At 42.2% G+C, this 23,582-nt stretch overlaps 1 protein-coding gene across 4 annotated transcripts in view; it reads left to right on the top strand.

Annotated features, from left to right (window-relative positions):
- ADAMTS20 (ADAM metallopeptidase with thrombospondin type 1 motif 20) overlaps positions 1-23,582 on the top strand; it is a 77,561-nt gene that overhangs the window by 50,604 nt on the left and 3,375 nt on the right. For 3 of the 4 annotated variants that reach the window (XM_081928908.1, XM_081928910.1, XM_081928911.1), the window contains 9 exons: positions 13,844-14,011; positions 17,237-17,410; positions 18,202-18,372; positions 19,199-19,399; positions 19,509-19,638; positions 19,748-19,842; positions 19,927-20,021; positions 20,600-20,733; positions 22,788-22,879. In XM_081928908.1, coding sequence (XP_081785034.1) covers positions 13,844-14,011; positions 17,237-17,410; positions 18,202-18,372; positions 19,199-19,399; positions 19,509-19,638; positions 19,748-19,842; positions 19,927-20,021; positions 20,600-20,733; positions 22,788-22,879 — 1,260 coding nt within the window. The remainder of the gene's footprint in view (positions 1-13,843; positions 14,012-17,236; positions 17,411-18,201; positions 18,373-19,198; positions 19,400-19,508; positions 19,639-19,747; positions 19,843-19,926; positions 20,022-20,599; positions 20,734-22,787; positions 22,880-23,582) is intronic. The other variant, XM_081928909.1, reaches the window with a different exon arrangement.

Below are 23,582 nucleotides of genomic sequence, written 5' to 3'. Positions count from 1 at the left end.
CCATAAGCCAGCAGTCCTAGCTGCTTATTGTTACACGTGAACTCTGTTTTGTAGAGATGGGTGTGTGTGTACATCTATTTATTTATTTAGAGCACATTTATTTATTTAGAGCAGCCAAAAAAGGCTTCCAGAGCAGGTTACATGAAATCAAAGCAAGACACTCCCTACCTGCAGGCTTACATTCAAATAAATAATTTAAAATACAACACACAAAGGAAAAGGAACAAGGAGGATAGAGGAAAATAAAACTTGAAACTCAGGCACAGTTGAGAGGCAGGAGGTCCCTGGTGGAGCTGGGGCTCCAGAAAAGTGGATGCAATGTACCCTGCTTCCTATCTTTCCCACTGAGGCAGCCTGATGAAATGGCTTCGCCCAGAGGACAGCTGAAGGGAGAGGAGGCCTGATGGAGCTGGCCTGTCGCAGCAGAGCTGATGGAGTGAGCTCTGCTTCTTCAGTTTTGCTTGGTGCCTGCAGTTCTTCCTGGATCCTGAGGTTGTTTCCACCAAGTTCATAATACAGGCATTGGGGGATCTGTGAAACGACATGGTTTGAGTTGTAGCTCATTCTTTTGCAGCATCCCAAACCATATTTTACCCTGTTTGGGGAAGAACGAAGAGCTAACCTGAAGAGGTATGTACAAAATGAGCTGCTTTTAAGTTGCTTAGCTATAATAAGTTGTTGAGCCGTTTTCCCTACAACAATTTTTAAAGTACATTTTGCTAGATCGTTCAACGGCTGCAAATATGAGCTGCCTTAGTTTGGAAAGTACTTCTGTTCATGCAGAACAATCACTATACTATGCAGAACTATCACTATACCCACAGTAGGCATTTGTGACCCCTAAACTGTGTGTATGGTACTCTTATGTACATAAATGACATGGAACCAGAGGAGTTGAACAGATTCATGGGGAATATGTCTATCAGTGGCTACTTGCATGTTCAGAGGAAGAATGATTTTGAATACCAATTTCTGGGAGGAAGCAGCAGGGGTAGGCTTTCCCCCTCCTGTCTCGCTTGCGGTTTTGCAAAAATGTGCCTTTCCTGAGATCAGGCAGGGCTATTTTTATGTTCTTAAATCCTAAATTTCATCTGCCTTAATTGGGTATTCCTCAGTGAAAACAGAATGTCTCAATCTATTTTGTTTTTGTTGTTCCTGAAACACATGAATCAGTCAATCAAACTGTACGTGTTCCAATCTGCTCCTGTAAAAGTTGCAGCAGTTCCGCATGGAAATTCAATGAAACCTACTTTTTCTGCCACACACAGCTATTTGTTCTCTAGCAGGACTCTTGTCAAGCAAGTGGTGATTCAAACATATCCTCTTCGACCATTTTATTGATATTTTTTGCTTCAATATTAACGTTTCATTGTTATCATCAAATATATGTAATTACATTAAGTAATATAATGTGGTTAGAGAATATCATCAATTCTCTTAATAAGCTCCTAAAGATATATTAAATAATATGATGTAATTTACTAATGTCATCAGTCCTATTCATGATTCATGATTCTAATGCTGTCCCTGCTGAAATGTTCTTTTTTAAAAAAATTATTTAATCGTTTTTTCAATACCACAATAACACTAATAATACAATTTAACAATTCAGATTTGAGTACTGATATACCTATAACTACACCCTTTTAACAATATTTCCCCACCTCTCCCTCCCTACTTCCCACCACTTCCCGCCTTATCGCTTAAGTATTCCTTCCAGATTTCTTCATATTTATCCATTCTTAATTTGCGTCAATATGCAATTCGTTCGTATGTAACTAGTCTGTCCATATTGTCAATCCATGCTGAAATGTTCTTGATTTACACAGCAGATCCCTCTGCCATTCACCATGCTTAACCTAGACCCAACACACAGCAAATGGGTCCCTGCGTTCGCTCCTGTGCATGCCCAACAGTTGCAGGTACATTGTAAAAGTACATCTGTCTCAATATTGTTGGCATAATAGTTTTCTTACATTTGAAGAGGAACATGCTGAAATATTCTTTGGTTCTTCTGTGATCTTTTAGCAAATTATTCGTACTTTCATCTTTGTGTGTGAATTCTTTTGTTGCTGTTGACAGAATCATTCCAGCCATCATCTTTGTCAGTGTTCTTTCCCTAATGTGACTTTCATCTTGTGATAAATGCATGCATTCCTCATTTCTGAAGCAGGTGGGTGGAGGGATTGATAGTTCCAGCTAAACATTTTGGATGGTGTTTTAGGGTGGTTCAAGATGTTCCCTGAAAATCTCATTCTCTCATGCTAGTTTAGTGTGCCTACATAGCCTCATCAGCTGTTGAACTTTTTTCTTTCTAAAAGAGAAGTAGCTTAGGTATCTTGTTAGTAATAATGGCATCATCACATGTCCGTCAGGTGTTGCTACATAGCAACATCACTGAAACCAAATGAAATCAGTTCAGAGTGAAGGCAATGCTTCCTGAACATTACTCCGAATTAGCTTGTTGGTTCTCAGTGATAATCTCATGTGACCAAATCTGGTTATGCAGGAACTCACTTGCTTCTATGGGAAAATAACTAGTTTAAAGAGAAATAGCGCTGCAGAAATAGATGAACACCAGACCATCCAACTCTACACCATCCAGCTGACAGGTAATGCAGAATGAAACCTAAAGGGAAATAGGAGTACATCTATGCAGCCATGCTAAAAACACTTTGCCCCTTTTTGAGCCTTCCAGAAGGATGTTGGAAAGGGATCCTCGTTTTTGCAGAGCTGCAAAGTCATTGTTTTGGTTTAGCCTCAATAGATACCCAATTATTATAATCATTACTTCATAAGGTGCACTTCAGTATACTGGCAAAGGGTATATCCAGTAAAGGATTATATCTGAACAGCAATATAATGCATAGATAGGATGCAGGTGGCACTGTGGTCTAAACCACTGAGCCTCTTGGGCTTGCTGATCAGAAGGTTGGCGGTTCAAATCCCTGTGACGGGGTGAGCTCCCATTGCTCTTTCCCAGCTCCTGCCAACCTAGCAGTTTGAAAGCAGGTCGGTGCAAGTAGATAAATAGGTACCACTGTGGTGGCGTTTCCATGCGCTCTGGTTTCCATCATGGTATTCCGTTGCACCAGAAGCGGTTCAGTCATACTGGCAATGTTACCCGGAAAGCTGTCTGTGGACAAACGCTGGCTCCTTCGGCCTGAAAGCGAGATGAGCGCCACAACCCCATAGCCGCCTTTGACTGGACTTAACTGTCCAGGACTCCTTTTTACCTTTCTTACAATACACACTTGTGTATAGTTTATATGGGAAGACATTTGTGATTATGCATACAGTAACCATATGATTGATATATCAAGCGGTTTTAAAACTTTGCCATTTTACCAGCTGGTGATAATATTGTAATGGCATCTGTACTTGAAATAATGACTGGCCTTCAAATTGTGAAGTAGGGAGGAAATTTATTGACAGCTGATCCCACCACATGAGTAAATGAAAAATTAAGTCTCTCTCTCTCTCTCTCTCTCTCTCTCTCTCTGTGTGTGTGTGTGTGTGAGAGAGAGAGAGAGAGAGAGAGAGAGAGAGAGAGAGAGAGATATTTTCTGATTCTTGGATGGTAATCAGATGCCACGGCAAAGACCCCTGTTAAGACAAAAGCAAAAATAATAGTTCCTTCTGTTGTAACAAGTTTGTGTGTATGTCTTTTTTATTATTTTTAAAAAGCATATTATACTGCATGAAATGATGATATATCTGTGCAGTTGGGGGAAAGTGTGTATTGATAGTAAGTATTGAATAAGTAATTTTAAACTTTTATGCAGTGTGAAAATCAGTTTATATAGTGACACACTTACATATTGTTCAATAATAATTGAATCTTAGAAGCATTATATTTTTTCCAATATGTAGTTTAATCCTGGGGGGGGGGGGGACATAGCTGAGAAGAGTAGACCAACACGATTTTATTATAGAGATTTCAGTTGCAATAGAGATGTCAAACATAATGGCCTAGTGACCTCCTGAAATACTCCTGCACAATATACTATTGAATTATCTTTATAGTTTGAAATCTGATGTTCATTTTCAAATCAATGTATTTATTTATAAGCATCCTATACATACAAAAATATCTATATAAACAATCAGGCAATTTAAGAGCTGAAGACAATCTATACTAAAGTCATTGTTATTCCTGGTATAAACAATTAGCAATACAATAAAGATTTTCTCTTAATATCCCACAATAATCAAATTGTTATAATATTCAGCAATTACCAAAAAATCTATGCTTCATAAATAGTTGAGAATACATTCTACTGAATTGAATTGAATTCACATTCAACTCTATTCTTTACAGAGCTAATTTTTTAAGCACAAAGGTGCAAATCTATCAATGATTGCTGCATCATGATCAGTGATGCAGACAGATGAGTTATTTTCAGGTTTAAAATATGGGTGTGTTCCTTGCTTGGTGGCAAATTATTGGTCCTGCAGTCCATTTGAATTTAGCACACCAAGTCAGAATCATGATTCTGAAATTGTTGTTGTTGCTGCTGCTATATTTTACCCTCCCTTCACTCAGAAGTCCCAGGGTAGGTTGCAACAATTTCAAATACAACATTAAAAACAGTTTTTTAAAAAAGTTACAATCTCAAAATAAGGTCTTAAAAATATGTATCTCAGGTATCAAAGGTCACGGTAAAGAGCTGAGACTTCAGCGTTTGCTGAAAGCCATTAAGTGACATTTTCAGATGTGTCTCTGTTTTGAAACAGAGATCTAAATGCAACCTCTTATCTGGCCACGGCACTTTTGAGCAGTTGACATTTCTGAGTCATCTTCAAAGCCAGTTGCATGTAGAGCGCATTGCAGTAGTCCAATCTGGTGGTGTCCAGAGCATGGAGTACAGTGTCCAAGTCATTTCTCTCCAAAAGGGGCCAGAGCTTGGCAAACCAGTGAGAGTAGGGGGGAAAGCACTCCTAGCCACTGAGGCCACTTGAGCCTCTGGTGACAGTGCTGAATTCAGGAGTCACCCCTGGACCTGCGCCTTGCAAGGGAGTGCAACCCCATCCAGAATGAGCTGTCTCCCCACTTCCCAGGCATGAGAACTTGTGGCACACAACATCTTTGTTTTTTCATAGATTCAGCTTTGAGGTATTGGCTCCCCTCCACCTAATATCCCAATAACTGTCCTGATAATTAGATGGAAGTGCTTTGTTGTGCCTGAAGACAGTTGATTGATGGATTGATATAATATTTAAGCACTTCTTTGTGGAGGGTTGCAAGAGGGTGGTGTTTTGAGGAGAGAGGGTTAAATTGGGATGTGGAAAATATGAAAACAACAAGGAGAGGCAGGACTGAGATTTGGAGATATGCTTCAGAGGTCCAGACTATGGGGAGCCCCCAAAAATCAATAATTACAATTTGGATTATAAATTGGTCTTTTTTATTTTAGTTTTTTTGTTCTAATTGGATTATGATTGGATATTTTTTATTGGAAAATCAATAAAAATGATTTTTAAAAAGGAGGGGGGGAATGTGCTGTTGTTGCCAGAGAAACTGGTTTGATACTTCTCATCTTGATCCAATCCGACACAGTTGCAGCCGAATGAGGCTGAAGATGTGTCTTTGGATGCACAGCCAAAAGCTGATGTCACTAATTCACAACACGTTGCTTTTTTTCCATCCGAATATTTAATTTCATCCACATTCCACCACACTTAGCCACACACAGCAACGTGCCACTAGAGTTGGACTGGGGACAAAGCCTGGTTGTGCAGGGCTAAATAGGCAATGTAACCTCCTGCACAGCACAGCAAGGCGAGAATATTAGAAGCGCATCTCCACTGTTCGAAGGGGTGGTTTCACTATCTGTTAGTGATGTGGCCTAATCTCATTGGCTGTGTCAGACTGCAGTCATGGAATCATAGAATTGCTAAGTTGGGAGGGACCCTCTGTGTAATCCCTAACTGGTTGGGATCATTCAGTGAAGAAGAATCACTGCAGATGGATCTGAAGCAACAATATTATTGGGGCTAGGAAAACCTGAAAGGCTACTGTGATGGGTGTGGGGTTTTTCCGAAGGTTTTTCTTGCCTCTTGAAAGCTCAAGCTTGAGTGTAAAAATTCCTCAATAAGGCAAAGGAAAGAGGGGAGAAAGATGGTGCAAAAAGGAAGAAGAGGAACTATAGCTGGGGAAGGAGGGTGGGGATACAAATGGTGAATGGCTTCATGAAATTTCACAGGCCTTGTCACCTCAATCTCTTCCAGTACAGTTTATTGCAGAACATCCCAACTATTCAGGATTCTGCAATCAACTGTGTCTTGAGGTGTCTGAATGTGAATATTACACCTGTATCATATGAATTCATTTGTATTCCAGCGGCTGCATTTGATTGATCTCCCTTGAATGTTATTATTTAAAGGAAAAGGGGATTTAGCAGACAAAGGCCCAGTTACCAGAGAAGCCTACAGACTTTGAACAATACTAATCAAATCCAGCTTTTGCCCTTTGATGTGTTAATATTTTTAAAAGAATCTGCCATACAACAGATGTTAGTTTAGTCCAGTTGAGATAAGTAATAGAATCTTAGCATAAATAAGAGATCATTCAGCTTCAATTTAGTCGGTATATTTGATTCTTCAAATTATGGCGAATGGTTTCTGTATGCTACGTCCAATGCAAGTATTTTGTATAAATCATCAAATGAATAAGATTTAAGACTGAAATCTTGTACCTGGCAGTAAGTCCCATGGACAATGATAAGACTTATGTTGGAGTGGTGATGTAGAGATGATTGTGATTATTGTGCTGCATATCTTCTAACAGTATAATTGCAAAAATGTTCAAAGAGAAATAAAATGGTTAGAAAAAACAGAGCGGTGGGGGGCACTTTTGTAGAAAGTGTGTGCATCTGCCTATAAGGGACTATACTATTTTTCTGAGCTTTAGCTAGGATTATCCTTTTTAGAGTAAACCCACTGGAATCAATGGGCCTTTCCTTAAGGCTAGAGCCAATTATTTCTTTTGTCTGTGTGAGATGCAGCAAGCAATTGATTACTTTGCCAAAAACTACTTATGCAATAAAGTGCCAATGGGTGTGATAGGATGTCAGGCTTCAGGGAACTGGCTTCCTTCCTCCCCCTTTGGCAGTAGATAAGCAGAACAAAGATAAAAGAGTCTCTTACCAGTTAGAAACTTTAATGATCACAGCGAGAGAGCAAAGAGTCCATTCCTAGGAATGAAGGTGCTCCCAATTAAGGGTTCCACCCACTTCCTCCCTAGTCACCCCGTCACTACTGCATCTTGTAACCTGATCTTGCAACCACTGCGCTTTGTCTGCTGCCACCTTATCTGCTCTTCTTGACCTTGGACTGAGCAGATGAACACTTTCAAGTGACAGTGAGTCTGTTAACTCTCTCCCGGTTCTCCTCCTCCTAGCTGTTCCCCATCTAGTACTTCCCAGCTTCTGCCTTCTGAACTATGCCCCTCTGCAAACCACTGTTCCAAATCTATACTGTCCTGGGAAGATTCAGGATTCTGATCAGGAACAGGGGGAGGGGGAGGCTCCCTCCATTCCTCCTCAGTGCAGCCCTCCTCAGCACGGTCCCTGACATACGATCATTTTTTAAAGGAGTCAGACAGCAGGTACCTTCCCTGGAAAAGGCACTGAACTAGCACAAAACGAAACTTGTTAAATCCTCCAAGTGTCAGCAGTGATAACTCTATTGTGTTTATTAAGTTGGAAGGACAGCGTTCTACTCCATTGACACTAACTGGCAGCTATATTATTGCTCGCTAAATACCCATCATTTTGATGAACAGTTTGCTTGTGGAGAAAGAGTTCGTATATTGCAAGGACTCCCGAGGGAAGGGGAAACAAGTATGCAGTGACTTTTGGCATAGCCTACACAATCCCATTATTACAGAGAAGGGTCGGTTTTGCCCTAAATTGTCCCCAAACTGCATCACTCTCCTTCCACCCACCACCCCTTAGCAACCAATAACTTAGATAGGGAAAATCAGAAAGGTGAAAAACCCTAAAGTCATGGTTAACCAGGCCTGTCTGCACAACCCACCCATTTAGATAACCTAGGCCTGTGATCTTAGACACAATCCAATGGATTGGAACCTGCAGAATTGACTTGGTGTATCTCCATGTTTCTACACATATGATATTATGCACTCTATATACTGTTTCTAGAGAGATGTGGCCAGTTGTTTCTTGGGCACTGGAGTTCCTTGCACAGCTGTTGTAAGCCCTGAAACAAGCAGAAATGCATAGTTAGAAACAGATATCTCAAGCAATCTTACTCCTTTCTTGTAGCTATAAAATAGTCTGCTTTTATTTGTTTCCAAATAGCCGCACAGTATTTTTTGTAAAAGGTAATGTTTTCCACTACTGAAGAGGCAGGATTGATCTAAATTGCAGTCCAAATGATGGAGGCCCCTTGGTGGCACATATGTGGGGTGTTTCTTGAAAGGAAAGATATAAAAGCTATATGAAGAGTTCCTGTCTGTACGGTTTCCTGAAAAGCGACCCTTTAAAGCGCAAGCAAAGAAGCTTTTGAACACAAACCTGAACAGACTTCTCAGTTTAGTTTTACAGATGGAATTAAGTGGCAGCAGTGAAAAAACTTTTAACTTTGCAATAAAATTCACACGATCCAGCCAAAGTTAAGCACTTTTAAGTCCTATTAATTTCAGTGGGAGATTTAAGCACATGCATAAATCTCTCCTGTTGAAACCTGTGGGAGTTTAAAGTGCTTTGGCTAGGGGGAAAATGCATTTATTAATCTATTATAGAGATTAATGTCTAGGGCAATTTACAGGAAACTACCTTTGTAACAAGAGATTATTTACTGAACCTTTAAATGCTGGCCTAGTGCTTTTTTCTCCACTTAGATATGGATAGCTGAATGCAAAATACACCTTGTTGATCACATGAATTTTCAGCTGATAGTTTTCTTAGTATACTACATGCTAGTGTGTCCTCTTACTTAGGAAGAAAGTGATGCAAATCTCAGAGTTTGGGACTTCCTTCATGAAATTTATGTGCCCACAAGCTGAGACACACCACAGACCCTTCCAAGTGTCCCTGTTTTCCAGGAACAGTTCCAGATTTACAGAAGCCTTCCCGGTTTCTGATTTGATCCTGGAATGTCCCATTTTTCCTTAGGACGTCCCTATTTTCATCAGAGAAATGTTGGAAGGTATGGTAGGATGACCCTATTTTTGTCAGAGAAACATTGGAAGGTATGGAGTTATGCCACCCCTGAGCCAAGGAGATATGTAACTATACAACCTTTAGAAGATATCTGAAGGCAGCCCTGTTTAGGGAAGTTTCTAAATGTTTAATGTTTTGCTGTGTTTTTATATATTGGAAGCTGCCCAGAGTGGCTGGGGCAACCCAGCTAGGTGGGCAGGGCATATATAAAATTATGATGGTGATGATGATGGAATAGGTAGGACACTCCTATTTTCATTGGAGACATGTTGGAAGGAACGCATCCATGTTTCAAGGGGTAGTAGTAGCTCAACCACGAAACATGATCCCTGAATTTTTCTTCAGTTCAGATTTTGATCTGAGCTAGAGAAGAATTCCTTGTACTCATTGTGTCCCAAGCCCTCTCCATTCAGCTGATTCCCTCAGGCCCCTCTACCCTACCCTGCTCTCCCACACCACTAACTGGACTACAGTGAAGACCACAGTATGGCTGTAGCAGCAAGTTGCACTGTGTCTAGGCTACAGGGAACGGTGACAGAGAGAGGCCTCCCATCTCCATGGGGTGTAGCAATATGCCAACCCAGGCAAAGTGGGCCCTGGAAAATGTGCTGCCCCTAGGCCACGGCTACAAATAGATGCAGACTACATCCCCAAAGGCTCCTTTTGGTTGGTCTGGTGCCCTGCTACATATCACACAAAAGTATCAAGAGAAGAGGAGTAGGAAGGAAAGGCATCCCTTACATCAGTCTCCCTACAGCTTAATGTACATTCTGGCAGTTCCCTTGCTGCGAGAAGCCAAGTTACAGGGAACCAGGCAGAGGACCTTCTTGGTAGTGGCACCCTCCCTGTGGAACACCCTCCCACCAGATGTCAAAGAGAAAAACAATGATCAGACTTTTAGAAGACATCTGAAGGCAGCCTTGTTTAGGGAAACTTTTAATGTTTAATAGACTATTGTATTTTAATATTTTGTTGGAAGCCGCCCAGAGTGGCTGGGAAACCCAGCCAAATGGGTGAGGTATAAATAATAAATTATTATTATTATTATTATTATTATTATTATTATTATTATTATAACTGCCACCTGATAAGGGGGGGGGGATTTTGAGGTACCGGCGGAAGATAAGTTTGAGTGACTACGAGGTTGGGAGTGGACCCAATTTGGGAGGAGATAACTCAATTTCTTTCCAAGCCAACCTGAAGTGAACCGAGGCAGAGGAGGCTCACCCATCACTAGTGCAAAGTTAATAATAGAGAGACACAGTCGGGCACAGTTATGTGTAAGGAACAAATCCCATAGATTTTAGTAAAATTCAGTAGAGAGCAACACTGGAGTATGAGTCTTTGGCCTTTAGCTTTTTCATCTAGAGCAAATAAGTGTCTTAACACTTAAGGGCTCTTTCTATATGTATCCGCTGGCACAAAGATTTCCGTCTTCACAACAGAACTTTCCTCCCTCTGCTCTCCTCACACCCCATGCCTCTCCCAAATCTGCTCTGGAGTTCTTGGGCTGACAGAACAACTTTGATGGATCCTGCCCTCTGGCACCATCTGTGTAGTAGACAAAGAGATAATTTTAATTCCCAATATGTTTCAGGCATCAGCCTGTCGCAATAGACCAGTTGCTTTATCTAAGGCAGATGAATCCGCTTGCCCATTCAGTAGAGTACAATACTCTCTTGCATGTATGTTTTGAAACTTTTTATAAGCAGTGTCACATCATCAAACTAGGCCAAGGAAGACTTTTTTTAAAACCATACATTTGGTACTTTCCCCACTCCTAATATTTTTTCCACAGCTGCTGCACTTCTTGTTGCTTTCCTTCCATTACTAGTGTACAGCTAATGTTTTTTCCTTTATCCTTTCTGAATTACTAACTTCCACTCTATACTCTGTCTGTTTTGTCATTATTTTATTGTACATTAATTGACACTTCATTGACCATTATCAAGAAATCCTCTTAAGAAGCTAAACCTACTACAGTGACTTCATAAAACACACTTGCACAAACACCATCTTCTATAGTATAGATTGTCTGCGTCCTGTTTTGTGTTATTTTATACAAGCACAACTTAAAATGAGCTTTTTGTAAACAGCAAAATATTCCCCATATTCCTTGCAAGCAAAACTGGTGCCCATTTGATCAAAGACAGCATTGGTTTTATTTCAGAGCATTTGCATGCTGTCGTTATACATTTGAGGGATTCAGCAGGTCACAATTAAAGCATTTATATCTTTACATTTCAAACAATACATTTATAACAAGCCGCTGTATGAATTACTAATTAACAGCCGTCTGCTTTTTTATATTGGCACTGTAAGCATTATCCTTCTAATGCAAATCCTGTAGATTTCAAATGGGGAGAGTTCAGCACTGGCTTAATTATTCCATTGAAACTGATGGTGCTTTTAAAGCAGTGCTGTTTTTCTGGAAAAAGAGATGCCGGAACTCACGATGAACGCCTGCTTTGCTCTCTTATAATGTCAATGGTGCCCACCTGAGAGGTGCAGGAACTGAACTCTGGTGAATTCCTGCTGAAAAAAGGACTTGCTTAGCTGTGGCTGGATTGCACCCTTAATTTTTTATTATTACCGTATTTTTTGCTCTATAAGACTCACCAGACCACAAGACACACCTAGTTTTTGGAGGAGGAAAACAAGAAAAAAAATATTCTGAATCTCAGAAGCCAGAACAGCAAGAGGGATCGCTGCGCAGTGAAAGCAGCAATCCCTCTTGCTGTTCTGGCTTCTGTGATAGCTGCGCAGCCTGCATTCGCTCCATAAGACGTACATACATTTTCCCTTACTTTTTAGAAGGGAAAAAGTGAGTCTTATAGAGCAAAAAATACGGTAATCACTGAATAGACCAGGCATGTTTCCTTGCTATGAAAGTAAAGAACAGAACAACATTCTTACCTTAACACTGTTGCCTTCGGTGAATATTGTTTGGAAACCGCAGACCTCGGAAACAGAGGAAAAATGGAAGTAAAGTGTCTGGTGAGGAATAGCTCATACTGCGGAAATGGAAACCGCTGAGGAAGGAGGGGACAGCCTAATACACTGACACTGGATCTGTTTTCATGTTGGTACTTCAGATAAAGAAATTAAATGATTAGATCTGCCTTACAGTATAAGTGAACTTTTTTTAAAAAAAAGAAAAAAGATGAGCCTTTTGAGACAATAGGAAATACGTTGTGTCTTTTTCAAACACCTGCCTTACTTAAGTGCCACCATTTATCAAGTTCTGTTTACAGTGTAAAGACTTTAATGTGGAGCTTATCACTGGGGTCCTTTGATACTTAATCCTTCCAGCACTGGCTCTTTGAAATGCCTTTATAATGATAAGGTTTGCAAAAGTGGCAGGTTCTCTGTCGCCTCATGCTCAAGGGCTCGGATAAGAGAAAAGAATACCTTGCAGGAAATATCAAATATCCTTCGCATGGGTCTTTCCCCCTCATTAGAATACCCTCAAAGTGTAACAGAATACAAAGCCTGTAGTGTTGAAAATTTAGCATAAGAAAACAAATACGCTGACATCCCTAGTCCTAGCTGTATATACAATGAAGTAAATCCTACTTTTCAGTAAAACTATAGGCAAGTTCCACCATACAATCTATATGTAACTTCCCTAGAAATATGAGACAACTTGCTAGATACAGCGATGTAAAATGCAAGTCTCAGTCAGTAGCCTTAGAAATGTTTCCATTTGCTGAAAATAAGAACTGTATTAATTTTTGCTTTCGGGAAAGTAAGGCTGCTGAAGTAGGCAAATCTTAAACACAACTACAAATAAGCAGGCAACTGCCGACTTATTTTCGCTGCCCTGAGCATTTGGGTCTAACTGCTATTTTAAGTTCCCATTATGGCCCACCATGTAGTAGTGTCACTGCCAATGTGGTAAATTTAAATGTCTGCCAAGCCCAGGGCAGATCAGGGCAACAGAAAACAGAAAGAGAATTGTTAGTGATAGGGCCTCGTAGGGTGCTCTGGTACTGACCAGCTCTGGTATTAACTCCACCTGACTTTCCAGTAAGATTTCCTCTCACCGTTATAAGACTGGTGAGAATCAGAGTAAAGAATCATACAGAGATGGATGGTCACACAGAGGATAGATACATCAACATGCTATTAAGCATGTAAGCAAAATGGAATGTTTGGGTGCTAGGCCATGGGAACAAAGAGCAGGACATGGTCCACTGTCAACATCAGTGGTGGTGCCAGGGCAGGACTTGAGAGTAGAATCGGAGGAGGACCCACTTAGCAGAGTGAGTAGGGGGACCACCAAACACTGCGGGGCTGACTTCAAAGTAAGCAAAGCAACACAGAGAGATTCTCTGTAAGACCATTAAGTCTGGATTCCAAAATTGTGTAACTGCATCACTGGCCAACATGTCCTGTTTGAGAACTTCAAGACTCACATGGCTGACCACACAGTAGAACCCTATGAGTGTTTGTTCACGAGTAAGTGCCAATATCTTCAATAGGGCCCTCTCCCTTAAGTGGGTGTATGATTGTGGCCCAAATGGACCTGATTCAACATAGTAGCATTTCTTTGCCATGCAATATTTGTACCAATAATTGGCCATGGTTCTGCTATGAAAATGTCATTCTAAAGTCAAACAGCTGAGAACGTGTGATTCTTCTTTCTTTTACAGTGCTCTGTATCCTGTGGGAAGGGTGTAAAGGATCGCGACATATATTGCGTTAACAACTTCCAAATTAAACTAGGTGATAATATGTGCCAGCATTTAAAGAAGCCTCGAACCCACAAAGTTTGCAGAGCTGCCCGATGTCCTGGATGGAAGGCCAACCAGTGGAATGAGGTATTTTTTAGTCTTGCAGTCAAGTCATGATACAGTCCTGCAGTACAGAGAAGGTCATACCTTCTGCCATGAAATATAGTACCTAACTTTTTTGTACTGTGGTGCACCCAGTAGAGTTTGGCTCGTATGGTCCAATCTACTGTCTAATGACAGTTGTTATTTATTTATTTACTTATTTGTTTAATCAGTTTATAGACCAATTAATGTATTAAAAAGCTCTTAGAGTTTTACAAGGTAAAACAACAGCAACATAAAATAGAATACAAATTAACTGAAAATACAAACTTTCAATGAAACTCAAGGAACAAAATACCAAAAGACACCAAGCAGTGCAATCTAAAAAATAACACTTGGGAAATGTTGGGGGTGGGGGACAAGTACATTCTTAATAAGAATTTAAGACACTTCCAAGTTGGGGTACTAATCCAGTTTTGCTACAGCATTTAATTTTCTTAGGCCATTATCTGGACACTATAGTCACATGGAAATAAGCCCCATTGAAGAATCCTGAGTAAACACAGGATTTGACTGGATTTTAACTCTCCCATTGAAATAAATGAGGTTTTTAAGTGTTTGGCCTTCACTAGGCAGTATTCTCTTGTATTGTGTGGTTCCGGTTATTCAGAAATATTTCACAAAAGTGGCAAATCTGTGATACTAGGCTAGTCACAGGTTGATTCTGAACACATTGGACCACCGTTGCTATAATTCAGAAATGCACAATTTGCACACCACTGGGCTGAACACAGTGAGCCAACAATAGACAGTAACTTACCAGCCGCTCAATAAGGCCTCTTGAATTTGGGGGTCTGCCTGGGCTGGCATGGGATGTCAGACACCAAGCAGGCCACAATATTTGGCTCAAGAGCTGTCGCCAGTTTGAGACGCCATAAGCTGTGCAAGCCTGCTACAATCATCCCCTTCCATCCATCTCATTTTAGTCTCTCTTAACATGTGGTGAAAGCATAATAGGACCTTAGGAAGCTACATTATACTGAATCATCACCAGGATAGTCTCAGGTCTCTCTCAGTCCTACCTTGGAGATGCCAGAGATACAAACTGGGGCCTTCTGCATGGGAAGAAAATGTTCTACTATTCATCTACAGCCCTTCCTTTATGATTAGGACAATGCGGTCATTTGTTGTTGTTTAGTCGTTTAGTCGTGTCCGACTCTTCATGACCCCATGGACCAGAGCACGCCAGGCACTCCTGTCTTCCACTGCCTCCTGCAGTTTGATCAAACTCATGCTGGTAGCTTCAAGAACACTATCCAACCATCTCATCCTCTGTTGTCCCCTTCTCCTTGTGCCCTCCATCTTTCCCAACATCAGGGTCTTTTCCAGGGAGTCTTCTCTTCTCATGAGGTGGCCAAAGTATTGGAGCCTCAGCTTCAGGATCTGTCCTTCCAGTGAGCACTCAGGGCTGATTTCCTAAGAATGGATAGGTTTGATCTTCTTGCAGTCCATGGGACTCTCAAGAGTCTCCTCCAGCACCATAATTCAAAAGCATCAATTCTTTGGCGATCAGCCTTCTTTTAATTTTGTGGCTGCAGTCACCACCTACAGTGATCATGGAGCCCAAGAAAGTAAAATCTCTCACTGCCTCCATTTCTTCCCCTTCTATTTGCCAGGAGGTGATGGGACCAGTGGCCATATATGCGGTCATATATGTGTCCTAAATTATTACACATCATTTTTCATTGTGCCGCATTGTGTCAATGCAGTTCTGAAGTTAATTAACATTCTGTGGAGGGATGTGCCTTGCGTCAGCGAATGCAATTGATGGAGATGACTACAAAGCAAAACACGTATAGAGGATCTGCTCTCCTTTCATGCTTACATACAGATCACCATAAAGTTAATAGTTACGATACAAATGAGTCTGGAGAATAGAAACTCCAGCTCCCCATCTGCGATTTTCAAATAAAGTTAATGGAAACAAGTTGTGGTATGTGCTTTTTTCACTCACGTACAAGAAGCCTATATATTCTGCCTTTTCAAGAGGCACACATTTTAGGAAATGTGCCATGGAGAATTAACATTAAAAGGCTGCAGAGGAGAGTATGACTTTAAAAAAATAATGAAACAAATATGCAATGAAAGGGTGGAGGCAATAATGGCTAAATATGATTCAGTCATTTTTGAAGTCTGGAAAACATTGGCAATGGTAAGATGAAGCTGCTTGAAAGCATGGGGCCTTTGATTTTTGCGTGAGAGAGAAGGCAAGTGACATCAGCATGTGAATAAATTCCCTCTTTACCAGTTACATGAATGCCATGTACGAGTGCTAAGAAATAAAGAGAACATTTGCTCAGTTGCTTTCCAGCCCCCCTTATAAGCCTGCACAGCTCGTGACCGACAATACATGCTAACAACCATATATTGTGGTTTTCCAATGCCGGAACTCTCCACTTTTGCCTACACAACAAGGGATGGGAGATAATTTTGATTCAGCCTGCGTTTAAAGGTGAACTTAATCCACATTTCCCAAAATGATCTGCAAACTGAGGTTCGGCCACCCTTCACAATTCACACTGTCCTGAATTTTGCAATGCAGTTCTTCAGCCAAGTAATGTGTACTAAGATGCCCAAACCAAGGTAAAATGTGCATATAAGCGCATACAGTATATTTTACTGAAAACAACATAAAATGCATTATACTAAGGAAAGCTGCTTTGCAAAAAAAAAAATGTAGATATTGGGCAAAATTTCACATGAAAAGGTGGATTCTAGGAGAGACCATGAACTGATGTGGAAATCTAAACTTAAAATCAGAAAAATGGGGAACTGAGAGAAAATGACACTGATATATTTCTCCATATATGGCTTGTGGGTGCAATGGCTCACAACTGACAATTGTCTCCCACTAATAGAGCAAGATTTCCTGTGCTGTTTTACAGCAAAGATCTATACTTGCCTACTCATAAGTGTCATTCTGAGTTTAACAGGACTTACTCCAAGGTAAGTAGGTAGGCTGCAGTCCTGTTTCCACTTACCTGGGTGTAAACCCCACTGATTTATTTTAGAGTATGTATACCCTAGCAAAGTTAGTGACTATTAAAGATTATGAATGTCGTATTCCTAACAATACGTACTTGGGTTAAGCACCCTTGAGTTCATCAGGGCTTTCCTCTGTGCAGATATGGTTTGGATTGCCCTGTTACGTCTCATTCATTCATTTCCCTGGTTTTTCTATGTCTGTGTGTGCACATTTATTTATTTCAGTGTTCTGTGACCTGCGGAGAAGGAGTTCAACACCGGGATGTTTACTGTAGGTTGAGAGGCAGCGGCAGAGTTGATGAAGTGCTGTGTAATTATCTGATGCAACCACCTAGTAAGAGGCCTTGTTGGCTACCTGCCTGTGTACAGTATCACTGGCTGACTGATGAATGGCAAGATGTAAGTATAGGCCAATAAATAATCATCCTGTTTGAGATTATTTAAACCAGTTACAGATGTCTGCAGGTTTGGCTGCAGTTATACTACTTGTTAAAAAATATTTGCAGTGGGAAGACCATAATAGTTTTCAACGGTGACATGAAACACCGTTCCCATATGTGTATTATTTGTGCATTCTGCTGTTTGCCCACATATTTGTCTACTTCAGTCCCTGCCAATGAAGATGCCCATAAAGTGAGGTGGGTGGTAACGCTACTGACACACATATTTTAAGGATCAAAGGCGATCTGTTGAAGAAAGATCTGAAGGTTGCTTTATGATATATGACTCTATGGCTGCATTAATAGGGTGCCCCAATAGTGCAAATGGGGAAATCAAAACAGTGATACATTTTCCTTTACAACTCTGAGTGGCTTTGAATGTCATGATGACACACAGGGAACAAGAAGTGATTTTGATGTGAACTTCCTTATTCCGTTGACTCTCGGTCTTCTGTGAAATAGACATATTTCACCCAGTGTGGAAAATCCAAATGCCTGATTGAGGAACAACTTGAACAGCTCTCCACTAGGGCAGACATGAAATATGTAGCTTCCATGAGATGCCCACCCTGAAATGCTACTCTTAGCACCAACCGCTTAATATCATATATAAAGCTTTAATAAAAACGAGTAGCTACAGAATTCCACTTGCTTTCAGAGTGGCCACATTTGGGACAAGCTTCTTTGGGGGGAAAAACTCAGCTTCAGAAATGTAGTCTATCTTATAGGATTTGTTCTTGTCATCTACAGTGTTCCTCATCATGTCAAAAAAGGGAAACATACCGCAAGGTGAGGTGTGTGGATGAAAACGGAATCCAAGTAAACGAAAGACTCTGTGATTCTGGCATGAAACCTCCATCCAGCAAGAAATGCAAATTGGCTTCCTGTAAATATATTGTCATTACAGTTGACTCCTCACAGGTATGTATATGTGCATTTGTGACTGATTTTATACCTAACAAGAACAAATGCATTTTTTAAAAAAAGCATGGGAGTACAAACAGTCTCTCCTACCAACAGTTCAAAAACATTCATTGAATTCTCTCACCAATTCAGTTTGCTTTTATTAAGGTTATAGACCTTGGAGCTGCTTTTCCCAACATGAACATCTATTTATGTTGAAAAAGTTTTGTATTTTGTGGCATGTAGCCTAAAGATTTTAGGGGTTGCCACACAAAAAAAGTCTTCTGCAGAGCAGCTGCCACCCTGAATTTCTGAGGGAGGTGGAACTACCAAGAGATAAAATCCTATGCCTACTTTCTTGGGAGTAAGCCCATTGAAAAAGGGACTTCCTTCTAGGAAACATGCATAGAAGAAGGTTGCAATATCTCCAGACGGGAGGAGTTGTGAGCGGGAGCCATTTCCCGTGTCGGCAGGGGGCGTTCTGGCCCCTTCGTCTGCTGTCCCAGTTGCCGTGCCGCACTCCCTGGCAACCAACCAATCAGGTGGAAGCTGAGGGGATGGGGTTTAGCTGCTCAAATGCGGCAGCGGCAGCATTGCCCTCTCATTGCGCTGCTGGGTTTCAACGGATCACCCACCCATCCTCCCTTTAGTTCATTTCCATGTTTTTGACCTTGCTATGGACCTGTGGTTGGTCGCCTTGGTTGTCCAAGGGGCCTGGTAGGAATTTTTATATACTTTGTCCTTGTGTCTTTCTTATCCTCAAGCGGGTGGCGGGTCCTCGACTCACAAGTATAATAACAATTAACTTCATGTGCCTTTTGTGACAGTAATTATATTATTTTAGTGTCCAGCTGGTTGTTATCTTGAGAACCAGCAGAAGACCTCATACTGCGTAGAAGCCCACAATGCCTGGAGCAGCCATACCAACAGCCTTCGGAAAATAGCATACAGAAATTGCCCACTGGCTCAGTCACCACTGATGAATAAATGTAATGTTGTGGCGTGTCCACTTGCCGCATCATGGAATGTGGGGAAATGGAGTCAGGTGAGTATTGACTCAGCAAGGTTAAGATGCCTCAGTCCAGGAAGGAATTGTGGCCTCCATCGTGACTTGTTTGCTGTTGTCTAAATTATTTCTACGACCTCTGTTTAAGTGTTCAGCACCTTGTGGAAAGGGGACGGCAGGAAGAAGAGTGGAATGCATGACCCAAAGTGGTTCACCCAGTGACTTGTGTCTGTCACATTTGAAACCTGCAGCTAGAAGGATTTGCCACGCAAAAGACTGTAAGTAATTCAGATATGTGCAGCGGATACAATGGAATGCTTCATTCACACACACACACACACACACACACACACACACACACAAATGACCTGACACGTCTATTTTTAGGTGAGATGATAACCAGCTGCAAAGAAATCCAGATCAGAAAAAAGATTAGAAAGGATGGAGAATATTTGCTAAACATTAAAGGAAGAAAGATAAAGGTATTGTTACTCCTTTTATCTGAGAGGGGAGATACGTGGAGGAAATCCATCTTTTTCTAAAGGAATTCTATGTTTCTGTTGTAGATTTTTTGTTCAGACATGTGGCTAGAGGATCCCAAAGAATATTTAACACTGGCCAAAGGGGAAGCAGATAACTTTTCAGAAGTATATGGATATAGGTACTGTGATTTTAATTTTTTAACCTTTCTTTATTTGTAGATATACTGTATTCATATGTAAGTTGCAGAATTACCGTATATGTCTGTTCCTTGTTATGGTCTGAATTAATGTTGAAGAAGCTAGGAATTGCTAAATGGTCGTACCCTGCATGCTCCAAACTGAGCATGTGCAAATAGTTTCAGAATTCATCTCCAGCTCCCATAATCCATGCTATTATTTGGCCAGAGCTCTACCAAAACTCACAACCAGAGCATGGCTTATTTCTAACCATTGCATCTGCAGTGGCTCCATATGCTGGGCATGATCCAGCCAAAGTTAAGAATTTCTAAATCCTATTTATTTTTAATGTGAGAGTTAAGGACATGCTTACACCTCTCTCCGTAATATCAACAGGACTTAAAAGATGTTTAGCGTTCCTGGATTGTTTTCACAGCTTTCAGCTGCAAATCTGTAGGCGTTTATACAACCCTCCGTGTTGCATAATGTAACCTCATTAGTTTTCACCCTCTTCAGGCTTTTAATAAGGAATAGCACTTTGCTGTGATGAAAGCAAAAACTAAAGAACGTTTATTTGTAGGCTGCAAAATCCATACGAGTGTCCTTTTAATGGAAGCAGACGGCAAGACTGCATGTGCAGAGATGACTACCCTGCAGCTGGCTACACCATTTTTAGGAAAATAAGAATTGACCTCAGTTCTTTGGAGATTAAAAGTGAGTCTTTATGTAATAATACTGTGTTTTGCAATGACTGAGTGACTGTTGGAAACACAAATTGTATTCCCAGTAGTGCCCTTTTGAAAGAAAAAGTCTACCCCCCCCCCCCCGTCTTTCATTACATAATGATATATTGGAGGTGATGTGAAATTCAATGAAATATCTTCTTGGTGGGGTTTGATTTGTGATAGGTTTTCGCATGCGTACATCATTATGGTGTGATGCTCCTATCAAGAGGTGAGCTTGTATGTGTAGCCTCTCCCCAAAGCAGCCGGCCATATTGTTCTCTCTTCTCATTCTGTGCAAAGGCCAAACTCAGTGCAATGCTAGAGATTTGTCATCCGATCTCTGCTCTCTCTCAACTTTTGTAAATAGCAACCACAATCCAGATCAAGGCAGAAATGAGGCTTTTATGGTTTTCCTAATGGCACTAATGTCAACATCACAAGGGGAATGACAGTGGAAAGAGCTCTCCCTTTTTGCCACCCTCCCAACCTCCCTCAGAGGGGGCAGTGGGCCTCACATGAAGACGGCAGGATCTAAGTAGGTTCATGTCAGGAGAGGCGCTCCAAATATCTATTGGGATGGACAGAGCTTTATAGGTCAAAACCAGTCCTTTGTATTGGATATGCAGAGGCAACCAGTGCAGCTTTCCCAAACAGTCTGCAAAGGCAGACCCACATAAAGCTCCTTGTATCAATTCAGTACAGTACTGAGCTTCCCAGGCCATAGATTACTGCAGCCAAGGCTACCCCTGCCCTGATAGGGTGATAGTAACTTCAGAAAGGCCATTTTCAGCGGGGAAATAGCTCTTTGAAAGGATTATATTTTCCCTCCCCTGTTGTCCTGACATGTCCTAACACACACACACACAGAGAGAGAGAGAGAGAGAGAGAGAGAGCGCCCCACGGTGGTTGCTATTTGCAAAAGTTTAAAGAGACCTGAGACCTATTCAAGCACTTCCGTGGCCATGTCTGTTCCAGCGCTTAAACTAGATGCTTTAAGGGAACGGGGGGGGGGGGGGAGAGAAATAGAGTGGTGTAGTTCCATGTTTGCCATGCACTTAGGCCTCCATCAACTCAGAGTTCTGAAGGCGCAGGGCAGGGCTGGTCCACCCATGAGGCAAGCTGAGGCAACTGCCTCAGATGGCAGGATCCACAGGGGCAGCGATCTGGCCTCCAGGGAATGCATTGCCTGATGTTGCTGCTACTGCTGCTGCTGAGGTAGCAGCAACAACTTTGGCACTTTCCTTAGAGACCAGCTCTGCCTCCTCCCTGGCAGCCTCCCCATGCTGCCTCTACAGCAGCGTCTTGGTGTATAAGAGGTGCTGCTGATCTTCCACTCCCACCCTTGTTCCCATTGTAGACCTTTATTCCCCTCCTTGTTCCCAATGTAGATCTTCATCCACCCTTTCTTTCACGGGGATGCGGGTGGCACTGTGGTCTAAACCACTGAGCCTCTTGGGCTTGCTAATCAGAAGGTTGGCGGTTCAAATCCCCACAACAGAGTGAGCTCCCGTTGCTTTGTCCCATCTCCTGCCAACCTAGCAATTCGAACAGTGGCGTAGCGTGGGTTGTCAGCACCCGGGGCAAGGCAAGTAATTTGCACCCCCTAACCTGTGGATTTGCGCCCCCTAATCCGTGGATTTGTGCCCCCTAACCCTAACCCCCAGATGTTGCGCCCGGTGCAGCTGGCCCCCCTGCACCCCCACGCTACACCACTGAGTTCGAAAGCACACCAGTGCAAGTAGATAAATAGGTACCACTGCGGCTGGAAGATAAGCAGTGCTTCCATGCTCTCTGGCACTCATCACGGTGTCCCGTTGAGCCAGAAGCGGTTTAGTCATGCTGGCCACATGACCCGGAAAGCTGTTTGTGGATAAACGCTGGCTCCCTCGGCCTGAAAGTGAGATGAGTGCCGCAACCCCACAGTCATTTTTGACTGGACTTAACTGTCCAGGGGTTCTTTACCTTACCTTCCATAGGGCGGGCACGAATCAAGAAATAAACTAGTTTTGCTGGCCATAACAAGCTTTCACTTTTGCTTGCTAGCCACCGACTTCCGTTTTGCTCACACCATACTTGGGAAGCCCGTTCCTTTTGCCACAGCTGGAGACTGTTACAGCGCTGCTAGATGCCCACAGGTACGTGTCAGGGATAGAGATGGGACTCAGTTTTTGTGCTGGTCCAGGGGGGAGGTTTCTGTGGGGCGAGGTCCAGGACCTGAGTTGAGGGTCGGCAGACAGTCCTCCTCGGGTGAAGCGGGGTCCACAGCGGGAAGCCGGGCAAGGACAGGAACTCTGGGGGAAACAGGACTGGATGCTGGCCGAAACAGCTCATCAACGACGTTGCTCCCGCAACCTGGGACCGGGCTGACTGGCCTTTATCTTCTCTGAGGCCAGGGGCGGTCCTGGCCCCCAGAAGACCCGCCTCTCCTGGCCTTAAGGCGAGCACTCCTCCTGGGAGAAACCAGTTCCCTTCGCCTCTCTGCCCTGAGCCTCTGCAGTTCAGGAGAGGCTGAAGGGTTACTGGGCCCAGGGGGAGACTCACCTGTAGGCACTGAGTCCTCAACCACCTCTGGAGCCAGAGTGGATTCACCTGCTGCCTGCTCCTGAGGATCCGGCACAGGTGCAGGCGCTTCAGAATCAAGGCCCTGCCCCAGTTCAGCCGGCCCTGGAGGCGGGGACTCCTGTGCAGGCTGGGATTCCTCCGGTTCAGAAATCGAAAGAATCAGTGTAGTTTTGAAAGGCTTGGTATGCCATCTTGAGTCAAAATGGCGTCCAACTGTATCCAAACATAGGCGAAAACCTTCCCCCTTGATCTTAGGAGCCATTATGCCGTACTGTA

The sequence above is a fragment of the Podarcis melisellensis genome (assembly GCF_964234715.1).
Source record: "Podarcis melisellensis genome assembly, chromosome: 10".
Taxonomy (NCBI): domain Eukaryota; kingdom Metazoa; phylum Chordata; class Lepidosauria; order Squamata; family Lacertidae; genus Podarcis; species Podarcis melisellensis.
This window is presented reverse-complemented; position numbering and strand designations above follow the sequence as displayed.